The sequence below is a fragment of the Papaver somniferum genome, chromosome 11, assembly GCF_003573695.1.
Source record: "Papaver somniferum cultivar HN1 chromosome 11, ASM357369v1, whole genome shotgun sequence".
In the NCBI taxonomy this organism is placed as follows: Eukaryota; Viridiplantae; Streptophyta; class Magnoliopsida; order Ranunculales; family Papaveraceae; genus Papaver; species Papaver somniferum.
Genome location: NC_039368.1, coordinates 126,815,350 through 126,830,368, shown reverse-complemented (window position 1 = coordinate 126,830,368; position 15,019 = coordinate 126,815,350). Strand labels below are relative to the sequence as shown.

General features: G+C 36.1%; 2 protein-coding genes across 2 annotated transcripts; one reads left to right on the top strand and one right to left on the bottom strand.

The window, feature by feature from the left end:
• Window positions 1-413: 413 nt before the first annotated feature.
• LOC113325367 (ORM1-like protein 2) lies at window positions 414-3,870 on the top strand. The gene is made up of 3 exons (XM_026573561.1): window positions 414-759; window positions 1,704-1,852; window positions 3,390-3,870. The coding sequence occupies exons 1-3, from the start codon at window positions 574-576 to the stop codon at window positions 3,526-3,528; spliced, it is 474 nt and encodes a 157-aa protein (XP_026429346.1). The 5' UTR covers window positions 414-573; the 3' UTR covers window positions 3,529-3,870.
• A 2,764-nt stretch (window positions 3,871-6,634) lies between these two features.
• Window positions 6,635-9,123, bottom strand: LOC113322690 (dof zinc finger protein DOF4.6-like). The gene is made up of 2 exons (XM_026570829.1): window positions 8,864-9,123; window positions 6,635-8,203 (listed from the first exon to the last, which is right to left on the bottom strand). Exons 1-2 carry the CDS (start codon window positions 8,885-8,887, stop codon window positions 7,277-7,279), a joined length of 951 nt encoding a protein of 316 aa, XP_026426614.1. The 5' UTR covers window positions 8,888-9,123; the 3' UTR covers window positions 6,635-7,276.
• Between the last annotated feature and the right edge of the window lie 5,896 nt (window positions 9,124-15,019).

Below are 15,019 nucleotides of genomic sequence, written 5' to 3'. Positions count from 1 at the left end.
TATATATATATATATATATATATATATATATATATATATATATATATATATAGGTGGTTATTAGGTTGGTTTTAAATTAAATTAGATTAAGAATAGGTTAGTCATTTCAACGTTTTAGGGCACCCTTATCACTATAATGAAGGTGGCCTAATAAAACCATGGTCCCTTCAAAAAAAAAAAAAGCCATGGTCCTTAAAAAATCATTTCTAAAATTAAATATGAATAGAACACTTTAACATCTAACTCAAGCCCAGTCGGACTGAACGAAAATCAAAACCACACCGAAGCTACCCCCTAGCCAAACTCTAGACCTTTTATTGTTTTTACTTTTTACACGATGTAAAAATTTAGGAAAACGAAATTAAATAAAAGTAATTAAAATAATAATTTTTAATTAAATATCTGCAACTACAGAGAAAGAGAAAGCAGAGGTTCTTTCTTTTGATTAGATCTCTCATCTCTTCCTTTTCCTTTTTTTTTTCTTTATCTTTACTTTAAATGGTGTATTGAATACAAACTCTTTCTAAAAGAAGAAATCAAGAAGAAGAAGATTATAGGAGGAGAAGAAGAAGAATGGGGAAATTATATGTAGAAACAGTACCACCACCAGATCTAAACAAGAACACAGAATGGTTTATGTATCCAGGTGTATGGACAACATACATCTTGATTGTCTTCTTCGCATGGCTTATGGTTTTATCTGTTTTTGGTTGTAATCCTGGCATGGCTTGGACTATTGTGAATCTCGCCCATTTCGTGGTAAGTACTCTTACCCTGTTTTTGATTTAGAATTTAAGGTTTTGTTGAAAATTTAGGTTAATCTGATTGGATATTTGTGAATTGATTGTCTGGGTTTTGTTTAAATTAGTTGATTTGGTTTGGGTTTTGCTTAATTTGTGAAAATTCTTCGATTTAGGGGTATGGGTATGTTTTTGGGGGGTTATTCTAGCTAGGTTATTGGAGACACTTGAATTCTTGTAGAACGATAGAGAATTGAAATTGAGTATGCCCTTTAGGATCAGGTCGATTAAATCGAAGACTTTACCATTTGAAAAGGGGAGTATGAGCTGAACAGTAACCTAATGGCATATAAATCATTGAGCAAATGAATTCTAGATCCAATCGGTGTGAACTATGTAGGGAAAACCATGCTATCCTTGATTACACTGCTAAGGTTTGGGTAAGGTTTTAGGGTCTCTCCATCCTTGACCTTATGGAACCGATGTTGTGTGGACTGATGGTGTCTCTGTCCTTGACCTTACACTGTTTTGGGAATTGAAATATAGAAAATGAAATTGAGTATGCCCCTTTGTCTGAGACCTAGGATCATGTCGATTGAATCCAAGAATTTATCATTTGAGCTGAACAGTAACCTAATGTGGTATAGATCAATGAGCAAATGAATGTTAGATCCAATGGGTGTGAACTTTGTAGGAAAAACCTTGCTGTCCTTGGTTTCACTGGTAAAGTTGAGTAAGGTAATATGGTTTCTCCATCCTTGAACTTATGGAACTGTTGTTGCTTAGATGTATTAGATTGATGATGTCTTCACTTAGTAGTTGGTTACGACCATTTCACATAGATGAGTATCATTAGTTGTGTTCATTTTAGCCATCTACCTGCGTTGATATTGATTATTTTTGAAGTATTCATGTCAATAGAGTTGTAAACGTGGAGGCTAATGATTTTCAAATGTTAAATAGATAACATATCAGTTCTTCCACTGGAAGAAGGGAACACCATTTGCTGAAGATCAAGGTATCTATAATGGATTGACTTGGTGGGAGCAGATTGATAATGGCAAGCAGCTTACGCGTAATAGAAAGTTTCTCACTTGTGTACCTGTCGTCTTGTGAGTACCCTAAACATTTATTTATTGCTTATCTTGAACCAAAATTTTGATTGTGCAAATTAGTTTCAAAGTTTGTATTTCTTGTTTCATTGATAAACTGCTACTAGATGCACATTAGAAAATCTTGGCATACCAGATTGTCTTAATATACGTTTTGTTTCCGGTGCCTGTGGAAATTATTTGACACGGTGTGAAATGTTGAACCAAAATTTTGATTGTGCAAATTAGTTTTAAGTTCGTATTTCCTGTTTCATTGATAAACTGCTACTGAATGCACATTAAAAAACTTTTGGCATAGTAGCATGTCTTAAAATGCGTTTTGTTTCTGGTACCTGTGAGAATTATTTGACATGGTTTGAAATGTTTAGCTTGGGAAATTAGTGGGTTGTGTGGTGGGGTAAAGAATAGATAGATGGAGTAGGCTGTCTATATTGGGAACCCATATAGATTGTCTCATTCTTATGGTCAACGAAATCCTGCAGTTGAACCAAGAATACTTGCTCTTGACTCTTGAGTTTCCTTTGGGAGTCTGTTTCATGAGGGTTTTGCACTTGTTTGGCGACTCTCGTGTGGACACCATCAAGGAAATAACATTTTGAGTTTCTGTTCTCTCTTTTTTCTGTTCTGTTTGCTGCAATGTGTGTGAGACTTTTTGGAGCATTGAAGTTTCCTCAGTAAGATATAATTTTGTTGGGTGAAACACTTCATCTATGGCCAGCTTACAATTTTGAAGTTGGCCTCATTGAGAGCTGAAAAGCCTGTACATTTTCTTGGATTAGCGTCAACTAAGATTACTTGCTGTGCACCAGATAGCCCCTTGCTTCCTTAAGTATGGTTGCAAGGAAGTATCGGGAAATTGGTATTAAGGTGCTAAATTGATACATTGGCAAACATGTTACTATAATTATGATGTATAAAGTGCTTCCTTCATAATTCTGATTTGCCAAAACACACTTCATCAAAGTTAGTATGCGAAATGACTAAAAAAACTAAGATTGCTTGCTTAGCATCTTCGAAATCACATTGTTTCCTGAATTCCTCCATCATGGGGATGGATGTCTTGACTTGAGTTCAAAACTCCACGCCATGTGTAAAACCCCCTATATATGTTTTGAGATACATATTTTTTCTGGTACCTAGGATATAATGAACAGGGTGTGAAATGTTTAGCTTGGGAAATTGGTGATTGTGGGTGCGGTTGGGTAAAGAAGAGAATAAAGATAGATGGAGTAGGCTGGCTATGTCAGGAACGCATATTAGATTGACTCATTGTTATGGTCGCCAAAATCCTGCAGTCGAACCGAGTCTGATGTCCGTTGCATGTGGGTTTTTGCATTTCCTATAAACTGTTTCCACTATAATGGAGGTGGACGTCTTGAGTTCAAAATTTCACCTCATGTGTAAAACTGAAAATATCCCTCTATGCATCTGGCACCTGAAGTCTTGTTTTCTATCTGTGTTAAATTTCTCTGAAATCTGTTTTAGGAGAGCATGCTGAATCAATGCCTTATCCAATTTTTGTGTTTTCATGGGGCAGGTATTTGATAGCATCGCACACGACTGACTATCAAAATCCAATGCTCTTCCTCAACACTTTGGCGGTGTTTGTGTTGGTTGTTGCCAAATTCCCGAACATGCACAAAGTCCGCATCTTTGGAATCAACGCAGAACAGTGAGAGACGGAGCACGTTGTATAAGCAGTAAGCCCTACAGATGCTTTTCGGTTTTATATCTGTAAAAGTCATTTCGACCCGTTTTCCTTTTCCTTTTGTTCTTTCTCTATGGTTATATATCCCTTGTACAGAAGTCGGAACTGGAAAGGGAGCTTACGTTATTCGTTAATCAGGGTTCTTTTTTTCCCCCTTTCTTGGGACTGCATTTGTTTTGTTTTTTCTTAATCTTTTACATGATTATGATGTCAGATATAAAATAGTTGTATGATAAAAATGTTCCTTGTTATTGTAAAAAGAAAAAGAAGGATATTATGCTGTTATAATCACCATCATTATACATAGCGACGTACTTGAACTAAATTTAATATGTGCCTGAATTTTAGGATCCCAATAGTATATGTATTCCTTTGCGTATTAATGGCTATAGTAAAATTAGGTTTCCGGACGGGAACACATTCTTGTCTCATGTCAGAGTGGTGGACCCGTGGACCTGAAATTCTAGTACCAAAGTACAATGATTCTCTTTTTAGTGACACTCTTAGTATGCTCTCCCCATGTGAAGGGTAATGTGGCTACCTAAATTGTGTTGTTCACTGAACTAGCAGGACCAGAGGTTAGTTATTCTGCCTTAAATTTTCATGCCCAATTAGTAGGTAATTACTTCGTATGACTAGGTTTCCATCATATAACCCTGGAGATCATATTAACTGCGGAAGTGTGTGTCCTTACATCTTGTTGTTTAAGGCGATCAGAATAGTTACTGTTATCCATTTCACTATTTGAGCTTGAAGTCTTCAAGATCGACATAATTGTATTATTGTTAGATTTCAAACTCTAGTTCCTAGGTCTTGAATCCTGTATACAGATTGCTCTCGTGTTCCCTAATACATCCAAGCTACATCATGGGATGGTAAAGACAAGCTTGCTAGATCAATGAGACAAAACAGATAACAATGTTTATAGGGTCATGGTTCATGTCCTTTAGTGCTATGTAAAACCCTAAAATTCTCTGTGAAGCTAGTTCTTGCCTATGTTTATGTAAGAGGTGATTATTCTTGTAAGATTGGTTGCTTTTGAATTTTATCATTTTATAACTAGAATAGAGATGGTGCCCTAGTAAGTTGTATGTCTATTTAAAAAGTAGAATGAATGTATTGTTCACATGTTTAGAACTGTATTGTACTTTGTTTTTAGTTTAAGATAAGATGGAATCATCCTAAGGTTCCCTAATTTGATCATACTTTGTACCTCATCTGAGGCTAATTGATTTACCTTGATTTCCTCACTATCGACGATCTTTTTTATAATGTGCCGATGTTTCGCTTTTCCTTTTTTAACGTTTAATTACGCGTCGCAAGTGTGTCATATCTCAGTCTCCGAGGAGAAACCAAAGGAATCTGATCGCTCTGGCATCGAAGGTTTGATTATTGCGCTTTAGATCTTATCGTGTCTGATCTCAATTACTTGTTTATATGTTTACATCATCATGACTACTTGTGTGTTATCTTGACAATTAGTGGGTTATTTGCTGTGATTATTATAGCATCTTGTATATAATTTGTACTTTCAAGTTGCTAGTATTATATACAAAACCCCCAACTAGGATTTAAGGTAGATGTCGTAGATTAACTACACATTTCAGCACTTCCTCTACACACTAAGTAGAGTAGTTGGCATAATGTGGAGATTTTATAACTTGATCAGAGAGCTGTTGAGTGCTCATCAATGGTGGAACCCATTATTATGACAAAACGTAACTAAGGTCTACATTATCTCCTTAACCAATCTTAACATAAGCATGTTCTAGATCATAAAACCCTATATTGTCACAACTTATTACACCCAATTAAGTGCTAAACAGGAAGGAACAATAAAGATTTTTTTTATAGAAAGATCATTATCAATTACTAATACTACTACTACTATATTATTATAGTAAGATAGAAGATGACTACTACTGACTTTTTTTTCTCTTGGATGGCAAATGGACTGTGTGTCAAGTGGGGGAAGATTATTCTCTTCTTTCTCCTCCTCTACTCTCTAGTTGTAGCTGCAGAGGCAGAGCACACTTACCTAAGGGAATGTTTTATGGGTCCTAGTGAGCCCCAAAGAGTGGTGGGTTTGTCAGGTCTGCTAGAGTGTGTTAAAACCCTAATTGAAAGAAAAAAAAAGATGTGAATGGAAACAATAATAGTACATGAAAATAGGGAAAATGTGTTGGCTCTAGAGAAAGAGAAAGAGTGGATATGGAAATCATTAGGTGAGCTTTTAGTTGAGGCAGGTGATAGTCTTAAGTAATCACTAGTGTGCATAGTAAATGTTTTCAAAATTTAAACCATAAAAAACAAAACATGGTTGATCAATTCATTCCTTAAGATAGTATTAGCTAGCACAATTTTTCAGATGCATTGATATGCATGGCCTGAATTCGAAACCAATTGATATTATGATTCTTATTTATCTACCTGTTAGAATATAAATAAATTGCTTGTTTGGGTTTTTTAGTCATGGATGTCTCTCTAAAAGAATGGGAAGTTATTAATATCCCCAAACTGAATTTGAAACTACAAGATGTTATGATTCTTATCCATCTACTTGTTAAAATGAAAATAGGTTGCTTGCTTGGTTTTTTTGTTTAGAGACTGAAGTGGAGGTACAGAGATGTCACTTGTTATATATAAAAATATATATACAATTTGTAGTGGGATACCATTGATTGATTGTGCTCTGTACCATATGAATGAATGAGATGTAAAGATAGAATTGCAGTACAAATTGTTGTATAATATTAGACACAAAATTTCATTTCATGTATAGAGCTAGACTCGATGCTGTTTTGCTTTTATATGTTGTTGCAGCTGTCCTGACCACATGGCTTGAATAAAAGAATCTCGTATGGTGGTGATGAGACCCTGACAATACAGACTTGTTTTTATTACTGTGTCTCTTCTCTCAGTGTGTGTGTAAATCTTAGAGCCAGGCATCATCATTCAACCCCCTTAAATTAACCCACTTTTTGATTACGTACACCAATCCCCTTAATCCCCATTTAATATAAAAAAATTACTGCAAATCAGACAACAAAGATCTTGCTAGCTAGGCTTGGTAATACTTTTTACAACAACAATTTACTTGGAAAGTAAAATATATTTACCAATTAAATAATATATGATTCAGTTCACAAATCAGAAACGTACATATCAATAACAAAGAAGTGATCAAGAAATATAAACACCTTGGATTGATGAAAACCCTAGCTAGCTAGTTAAATTTGCATGCCATGGCATAGCCTTCTTGATTGCATGACTTTGGCTTCTTCATCTTCAAATTGCATGGACTTGTTGATATCTCAATAGCTAGCTGCTAGTAGCTCCTTACTTTGTTATTGAAGTTTCTGATATGATCACCTCTTCTTCATTCTCTAATAATAATATTATTATTATTCTCATCATCATCATCATAAACACTTGAAATAAACAATGACACCCTTTTTGAAGCCGACCTAAAAAGAGCTTCATAACTTCACTATTATGAAAGAGTGAAGAAGAAGGAACTAAAAGAGAAGAAAAGAAAAACCCCATTGTATGATGCCATCTGTTAGTTCTAAACAACTTCAAACCAAGTAATAATCCACACTCTCAAAAAAAGAAAAAAAAAAAGACCTTGACTGCGCCTTGAACTCTAAACCCTGAAATAACCAACAAATGAAAAGTAATGCCAGATTCTTCTTCATTGTTTTATTTTTTTACCTTTACCATGAACCACCACCTAACATTCCACTCCAATACCCATTTGAATCACCTTGTGCTCCTCTATTGTTTTGGTGATGATCAAATTCACTTGTATTAGATACTTGCCTTAAGTCCTCAAATGGAAACAATGGTCTACCGGAATTTTCTTGATGGTGCACACCTTGTTGAATACTTCCATAACCATCAACACCAAAATTGAGAGTTGTTGGCTTATAATCTTGTAATGTAAAACCACCGGACGGCGATGAGTAAACCGTGTCTGTATCTTGAACTGATGATGGAGCCATAGGCATAAATGAACCATAACCCTTTGAATTAATTCCATTCCTAAGAAATTCCAAAGCTGATAAATGAGTAGTGGTAGTAGTTGATGAAGTAGGAATATGGTTACTATTGTTTGTCTGATCCATATTTGGTAATTCATGAGCAAATTCAGACATGGTATGGTAATGATGATCTGTACTAGTTGAGAAAGCTAAGTTAAGATCTTGCCCTTCATGGATCTTTGGGTTTTGGTGAGATACTGACTTCGCCGATGACATATTTATCATGGGAGGCTGAGTTAGATCAGGTAGCTTCTTGGTAACCGAAACAGATGATGTAATCGAAGAAGAAGAAGATGAAGACCTTCGGTTTTTCCTCGAACCGCCGCCTACCGGAACATTCCTTAAAGAACCACCTTCAGTCCAATACCTTCTACAAGTCTTGCAGAAATACCTAGGTTGTGTAAGACTGTAATTGTTGTAGTAACAGAATTTAGTGTTTGTAGAATTACACCTTGGACAGTTTATGGCTTGTTCTTTGTGAGGTCTAGCCCTTCTTTGTTGCTCTAACATAGCAGTATTATTAGCACCACCACTATTCATATTAGGGTTTGATGCATTAGACACCATCTGATTCTCCATGGGTTTCACAAGTCCAACATCCTGACACACACAAAGAAAAAGAACAAAAAAAAAGTGAATCAAACAAACAAAACACAATTCAATGAAAGTTTATTACAACTTTCAAGATCAAAACAAAGGGTATGTAGTCATCACTAAAGAGAAAGGAAAAGCAAAAAGGAGGAAGAAGAAGAAGAAGAAGAAGAATGAATGAATGAGTTTGAATACAAACAGACAAATGAAAATACTACTACTACTTCCACCATGGTAGAGATAGAGATGAAAAGAAAAAGTGATGAAAGAAAAAAAACTAAAAATAATACTAATAATACCAAAGAAAAGCTTTCTAATTTTCTTGCCTTTATTATGACACAAGTAGTAAAAGAGAAAGAGATAAAGATAAAAGTGGTGGTAGTGATCTCAAAGTACTTTCAAGAACCATTTAAGTCTATGAAAATAAAATTTGAAGTTCTAACAAACAACAAACATAAAATCAGAGATAAAGTAAAAGAGAAAGAAAGAAAAAGAAGAACAGTTGATGATGGGGTATATATATCTATCTAGTCCATAAAAGTATAAACATATCTCAATTCACAGGCAAAAATATAAGATCTTCAAACCCTAATTCAAACTCATCAACAGGAAAGTAAAAAAGCTTCAAAAATGGATCAAGAACTGCATAGATCAGATGATATATAATACCTGTGGCCACTGAGCTGTATCCATGGAAGAAGGAAGAAGAAGAAGAAGAAAATTCAAGAGTGTTGATGATGTCTTTCTTGTAGGTATAGAGAAGATAGTGAGATAAGAGAGAAGGAAAAGAAAAGAAAATTGATCAGCTAAGTTGAAATTGGTCTTTGGAGTGATGAGAGAATGTTTCTGTTTGGGATTAGTCTTTATGTCGTGTGGTGTGTTGTCTTTGCTTTACACTATATATCAAGAGAAAGATCATACAGATACACATATGGTTTGGTTTGGCTTGCTAATTCATCTTATTATAATATTTTTAGATTAATTTTTTGACCCTAATTTTGAAAATATTATAATGTTAAACTATTGAATAAAATAGTAATATAAATATTCCTTAAGTGCAATTGTAGGTAGTGGGTTATGACTTGTGAGCAGCATGTGTGTATGGATGAAACCCCTTATCAGATGTGGATTGTGGTTTTTATTAGACTAGACTTGTTGTTGTGTTGCCATATTTTAGAAATGCATAGTGGGTTCTCTTTTTCTGACCAGAGAAACTTGTTTGGTCCTTTTAGTCTTCCTTCATGATCCCAACCATGATTCTTCTCTATAGCTTGATCCATTTTTTAATTCTTTCTTTTTTACTTGTAAGGGAAGGGGTATTGTTTTTTTGAATGTGGGAAAATCATATTCCCACAATCAAGTGATGAATGAACAGGGAAGTTTCATTCATATGTGTGTATTGATCACCAAGGAACTAATTGAGCTGGTTTTGTACGTGTGGGGTCATATTGAAGTTCTGAGTGCCTTTTGCTATCATGGACATCTATATATATATATGATATAGAAATGGAGGAGAGAAAAAAGGCAAAGAGAAGAAGAGGAGGAAGAAGGAGCCAAAGATCCGACCAAAAGCAAGTATGGTAGGGTCAAGTGGTGAATGGGTGGGAGGGTGCATGGAAGAGGAAATTTTGGGGGGGTTTTCATTTTTCAATTTCCAATTTTCAATTTTTTTCAAATCAACAAGATTGTAGAAGAATATTATATTTTGTGTATCATCATCACTGATATCTTACAAAATCTTAGTGGCAATATATGTCAAAGGTTGTGTGAAGAGAATAAATTGCCAACCTAGAAAAATGACAGTCTATTGGCTAGTATATTGTATTAAATGTATAGTGCAAGAGTATTCTAACTCATTTGATGACTTAGAAGAGAAGTACTCTAGAAACTCTTAGCTCTAGTGAGTGGTATTAGGTTTGTTTTAGCCAGCCAGCTATTTTTGTGGTCATTAGATGTGTACTACCTTGTTTGGCTGGCTGCTATAGCCTTGATTGTATTAAATACCTACCAGAGGATTTGTTGTCAGTTGATAAACCATGGCTGGCTGCTCCCTGCAGTTGATGTAAAAGAAGAATTTTTCTAGCAGAGTGGTTAATACGACTGCTGCAGGTAGTTATCAATTTACACGTACATTAAAATAATCTTCATTATTGGCTCCACTAAATTTATAACGCACATGAAATTTGGTAATTCTCGATAAATTCGTCAAAAAAAATCAATGTCAAAAATTATATTTGTACAATTCGTAAGGAAACACTAGACCACATCATTAAGCAAGTTATAGAGTTCAGTTTTTTGGTTCTGCATTAAGTTGGATTGATATTTTTCGCGTCAAAAAATTACTATTCTCCAGTTTCCATCATTTCCCCTTGATGGTGCTTACTTCGTTTTCTTTAAGCATCCTTTGATGGTGTTGAAAGATGAGAATAATGTGTGGAATAGAGAATAGATGGGGATGGCGGGCTGGATTTGACTCAAGGGGTCAAGCTCAGCTATAGGACTCTGGGTGTGTGTATATACTTTGTTAATTGATTGCAATTGGACTAATGGTGGACATGGATGACAAAATTCAAAATACTACTACTACTCCTGAACCTGAATAGGTATATATCATGACTCTACAGAAGCACTAATAGATATGATCTATTCGGAAAGAGATTGAGAGAGACTCATGCATCATCGTTTGAGTGGCTGACAATTTGGTCAATAAAGGTTTGAAATTTGTAACCTTATTTCCACTATATCACACAATTTCATGAGTGCTCCTAAATTTGTGTTTCATTTTTCTTTTCTTTTTTTGGGGATTGTGATTGTTTTATCCCTCTAGCTAGATAAGCTATGCCAGAAATAAAAGCTCATATATAGCACAAATACATCTGTTACGAAGGATGATGTATTTCTAGCTAGTAAAATGGTAATGTCATTGCGTATTAATAAACATAATTTTGAATTTTATTTGGTTAGCGTTGCACCCAAGTTAGAAAACTGAACGACTATTTCAGTATGTATTCATTGTCTAAGCTATGCTAGAAATAAAAGCTCATAAATAGTATAAATATACTTTCGATTCCTCCACCCTTGTAGCCGTTACCCGAATTCGCGCAAGTGTGTCCACACTCCCAAACTGAATAACTACAGAATCCTTTCTCGCGAACAAACACACCCCCTACACACACCTAAGAGCACCCCCTTCCTGTATTTGTTATCCAGAATAATGTTTTTCTAGTAAAATGATAATGTCATTGCGTATTAATAAATATAATTTGATTTTTATTACATGGTCCAGGTTATAGAAAGGTTAGCCCCCTAATCTTAATTCTGATGATTTGAATTCAAAATTTATCGGCACTCTAACTTTTATCAATCGACTAACCGAATAGCATATGTATATTTGTAAAAGACCATTGATGGGTTATATACAAAAACAAACCAACAAAGGGTTTTTTGATACGATCAATATATATATATGGTTTCATGAGAGAAAGGGGAAAAGCGGGGATATTGATCTTGTCTTTAGTTTTTGTTCATGTCTCTAATATAAGCTCAAAATTTTACTTTCTTTTCATTCTATCCAAAAACATTATACAACTACAAAACTAATTTTTCTAAAAGTAATTAAACCCTTTGTTGGCCTTTACATGTCTTTGTAATGCTTTTTAAAAAAAAAAACATGCACCAAAAACCTTTTTTAAGATCATTCAGTTTTTCTTCTTTTTCTTCCTCTCTTTGATCATCAGTCTCAATGTCTCATTCTCTATTTTCTTTCTCTTATTTGTAAACCCCTTTTTTCTTTATGGAATCAGATTTTTGTCTTTCGACAACTTCTTATGTAGTCATCAAATCCAAAACAGGAAACACTACCACTCCAATAACTAGTAGTACACTGTCTTTTGTGGTTTTTGACCATAATATATAGAGACAAATTATATTAGTAACAAAATGAAAAAAGTTCCCTTTTCTTTTTATCAATACATGAATTAACGGTCTGGTAAATTTCATATCAGATATTATCATAAAACGGTAGAAATGTTCGGCATTTGGTAATTTCGTTGTTCATCATTATGAGGTTTCTTGGACCTACGTATGTTGATGAATTGTCATGATCAAACATGTTTTATAAAAAGAACATTAGTTTTCAATCGATCAGTACGTGCACTATATACATATTCATTAGGATTGGCACCATGCGGCATCATGATGTTGGAAGACAAGAAATAGATCATGTTTTGCCAAATTTTCAAGTATCTACAGGATAACACATTTTTCTTATGAGTCATCAATAACGAAAAAACAAAGACCCCCTTGGAAGAAGGATCATTTGTTGCCACCCTTAACCAAGTGCCGTAGAAGTGTCTAGCAGTTTAGTTGGTGTAAACGTCCTTAAATTATCATAGGGTAACGTGGAGACTAGTCCCAATATACAATATACTTATCTGGAGAACTCTGACTCTTTCTGGGAGGATTCTCTTCTTTTATAGGCAAAGCCTGATATACAAATACCGTACACGTGTACCCTAATACCTTTTCTAGGAGAACTCTGACTCTCTCTGGGAGGATTTTCTCCTTTTATAGGCAAACCCTGACATACAAATACCGTACACGTGTACCCTGATATCTTTTCTATTAAGTCCTCTATTATTAGCCGTACACATATATTATTACAGCTGGGATTATTTAGGCACCTACCAGTCATCATCTTCGGGGCAACCCACCTCTGGGGCAACCCACTCATACTGCGTCATCGTGCATAGTGACCCCATGCATGGTGATTACGTCAATGGTGGCTTTGACTCACATCCGGAACCCCCCATTGTTGTCCTCGACTCTTGGTTTAAATCATGTGTTTACATTAGCCCATGACTGTATTGTCGGAGCTAGTAGCTTTAACAATGGTCATGTTTTGTGTTTGAGATGTATTTTTGAATGGTTCTTTTCGTGAAGCTCCCGGCTAGTCACAACCTTGGGCTTGAAATTCTTGGACTGACCAGAATTCTCCTTTTGTGCCCCCGGATTTGTGTTTCATTATCAAAGCAACGATCAAATGAGACCCAATGGGGAAAGCTTCATTTAATTATGGCGTTTCAATTTTCTCTTGCCGTTTTCACTTCCCATTGAATATTTGCCACGTGTGTATTCCCCGCTCTTCGTCTTTCCATCACTGTCTTCATATAAAATCCGCTCATTCTTCTTCTTTTTCATTTCTGTTTTTGGCATGTTCTTCCTCTTCTTTCTTTCTCTCCTTCTCTTCTGCTATACGTTGCTTTCAGTAGTATACTTGACCCCGGACATAAGATGGAACAACCGACATCTGGTGCAGGTAAAACGATGTCAGCAAAGGATTCCGCGGAGATGAGGAAGGTTCGGTTATTTGGTCCAGAGGCTAAGAAAAACCGCAATTCCGGGTCTGTCTTTGATGATGAATTTATCCATAGATTAAACGTTGTAGGGTTCCATTCTATTGATAATAGCACAACCCTAATGGTCCCCAAGGTTACCCCCAAAACTTGTTCCTCTCGAGAGTTTTCCACGACTTTGTATTGAACATGGGATTATAGGGATCCCTCTATAGAGTTTGCCTCCATAACTCTAGTTAGTTACGAGTGGTCATCATGGAAGCACTACATAATGTCGAAACTGCACCATGCTCAGCGTATTCGTGCTCTTAATATTGAACAATCTTTAGAAATATCTGCTCATCGTAGTATCTTCCTGTCCAATAAGGCTCTCCCATATGCCTTCCTTCGATAGATTGCCGGTGTTCATACTTTAGTATTTGCATGGGGGAAGCTTCCCCTACTTTAGAAGACGTTGTTGCCTTGACGGGGTTGCCTGTTCATAGTTCTCACGATTTCGAAGAAGCTGACCCCGAAAATATGACTGACGCGGATTCGACTTTATTCAAGGAACTGGTGGAAGTTCGTAAGATCATAGGACGCAAGGGCGGTGCCGGGGCAACTGAGGGTTTTGTTCAGGGGGATAAGCGTGCCTCTGTCTCAGTTTGGATGAGTTATTGGGCGCCCCGCATAACTGAGCCGACCAGCAGGAAAGATCTCCCCTCTATTGTGAAGTCCTACGAGCCCCCTTGTCATTGTCATAGTGATGATGCCAAGTTGGATGCATTCTTACCATACTGGTTAATTCATGATTTCTTCGAGTGTTCCCCTAGAGACATCATTCGATAAGTTGTATTTCGATTAGCTGTCAAGATGGCTCGGGGGTTACATATCCATTAGCCCCCATGTTCTTAGGTGGTGTGTATCGTCATTTGGATACACTGATTGCGGATATAAAAGTTACCAACAGTTTTCAACATGTGATTGAAAGTTTTGTGCCAACAAGTTTCTTGCAGATGTGGTTTTGGGAGCGTTTTCCCGCTAGCAGATCCGAGGTTAACACTCTAGGTGTTGTCAGTACTTCTGGGAGACCCCCCCCCCCCAACTCGGCATCCCCGGACTGCTTTGTATGAGAGGAAACACATAAAGAAAGCAACTGATGAATTTATGTGGAAAGTAGATGATTTGCAATCATTCAGGGCACGTAGATATGACGATGCTCCTCGGTCGGCGTTGTTTATGGGTCATGTTTTTGTTTTCCTTGGTGATGTGTTAGACTCGGAAAATTCAAACCTTGATGATGATGAATGGGATTTCATAGCAATGGCTACCCCGGGCTTCATCCCACGGTATTTCGGGGGAAAGTTTTGGGTTGTTGGTTACAATGTTGACAGGGTTGCTAGGCAGTTGGATTATGACCAGGGCTTGTCTTCTATACAAAACACGATGTTCCCTCCAGATGAAGATATTGAATTAGTGAAAAATTGCTACC